At 58.0% G+C, this 1,556-nt stretch overlaps 1 protein-coding gene across 1 annotated transcript in view; it reads right to left on the reverse strand.

Annotated features, from left to right (window-relative positions):
- The window catches only part of LOC122191850 (cyclin-dependent kinase 16-like), a 1,578-nt gene extending 390 nt beyond the window's left edge, over positions 1 to 1,188 (reverse strand). Inside the window, exon 1 of the mRNA XM_042892251.1 lies at positions 903 to 1,188. Coding sequence (XP_042748185.1) covers positions 903 to 1,173 — 271 coding nt within the window. The 5' untranslated portion in view covers positions 1,174 to 1,188. The remainder of the gene's footprint in view (positions 1 to 902) is intronic.
- Positions 1,189 to 1,556: the final 368 nt, after the last annotated feature.

Consider the following 1,556-nt stretch of genomic DNA (forward strand, 5'->3'; position numbering starts at 1 on the left):
TTGGGAGCATTATAGGGTTTGGGGGCCCTATAGGGGTTGGGGTCCCCTATAGTCTCTGGAGTGCCCTAAAGGGTTTGGGGGCCCTATAGAATTTGGGAGCCTCTACGGTTTGGGGGCCTATAAGGTTTGGGGTGTCCTATAGGGTTTGGGCGCCCTATAGGGTTTGGGGCAGCCTATATGGTTTGGGGTCCCCTATAGGATTTTTACGGTGCTCTATAGGATTTTTGTGGTTTCCTACAGGATTCGGGGTCCCCGATAGGATCTTGGGATCCCCTGTAGGATTTTGGGGTCCCCTATAGGATTTGGGGTCCCCTATAGGATCCTACGAGGATTTGGGGTGTGAAATAGGATTTTGGGACCCTGTATGGAACTTTTGAGTCCTTCCCCTTACACGATTTTGGGGTCTGCTATGGGACACCATGGGGTTTGAGTGTCCCCTATGGGATTTCGGGGTCCCCTACCAAACCCTTTGGGGTTTTTGGGCTCTTCCCTATAGAACTCGGGGTCCGCGATGGAATTTTGGGGTCCCCTATAGGATTTAGGGTCCCTGATAGGACTTGGGGTACCCTATAGGATATGAGGTTCCCTGTAGGATCTTGGGGTCTCCTGTAAAATTTTGGGGTCCTCTATAGGATATGATCTCCCCTGTAGGATTTTGGGGTTCCCTGTATGATTTTTGGAGTCCCCTGTAGGATTTTGGGGTCCCCTATAGGATTTGGGGCCCTCTGTAGGATTTTGGGTGCCCTATAGGATTTCAGGCTCCCCTATGGGATTTTGGGCTCCCCTACCAAACCCTTTGGGGTTTTTGGGCTCTTCCCTATAGAACTCGGGGTCCGCGATGGGATTTTGGGGTCCCCACAGCCTTATAGGATTTCGGGGTGCCCCCAGCCGCCCCCCCCTACCGAAGTCGGCCAGCTTCAGCTCCCCTCGCCGACTCAGGAGGAGGTTTTGGGGTTTCAGGTCCCGGTGCAGCACTTTGTGGCGGTGACAAAAGGCCAAACCCCGCAGCAGCTGGAACAGGAACAGCTGCCCCCCCCCGACCCCCGGCCCCGGGGCACGCGCCTTGCACGCCTTGCACGCCCCTGGCACACGCGTCGCCCCACAGCCCCCCGTGACCCCACGACCCCACACAGCCCACAGAGAAACCACACTTGCAATCCCGACAGCTCCCATCCTTGCACGCCCCTTGCACGCCCACAAGCCCCTCGCTCCCATCCTCAGACCCCCTGCACAGCCCTGCACACCCAACACCTCACATAACCCTTGCACACCCACCCACCCTCTTTGTCCTCTCCCCACACCCCTTGCATGTCCATTGCACGTCCCTTGCACGCCCAACCCCTTGCACACCCCTCACAAACCACACAAACCCCTTTGATCCCACCCCACACCCCTTGCACACCCCTTGCACGCCCACTACCCCCCCACTCCCTTCTCCAGACCCCCTGCACACCTCACCCCCCCCTTGCACACCCAACACCTCACACAACCCTTGCACACCCACCCGCCCACCCTGTTTGTCCCCTCCCCAGGCCATTGCACGCCCCTTGCACACC

This window comes from Lagopus leucura, unplaced genomic scaffold (genome assembly GCF_019238085.1).
Source record: "Lagopus leucura isolate 7727_CA_CO unplaced genomic scaffold, USGS_WTPT01 32849-0_obj-0_obj, whole genome shotgun sequence".
NCBI lineage: Eukaryota > Metazoa > Chordata > Aves > Galliformes > Phasianidae > Lagopus > Lagopus leucura.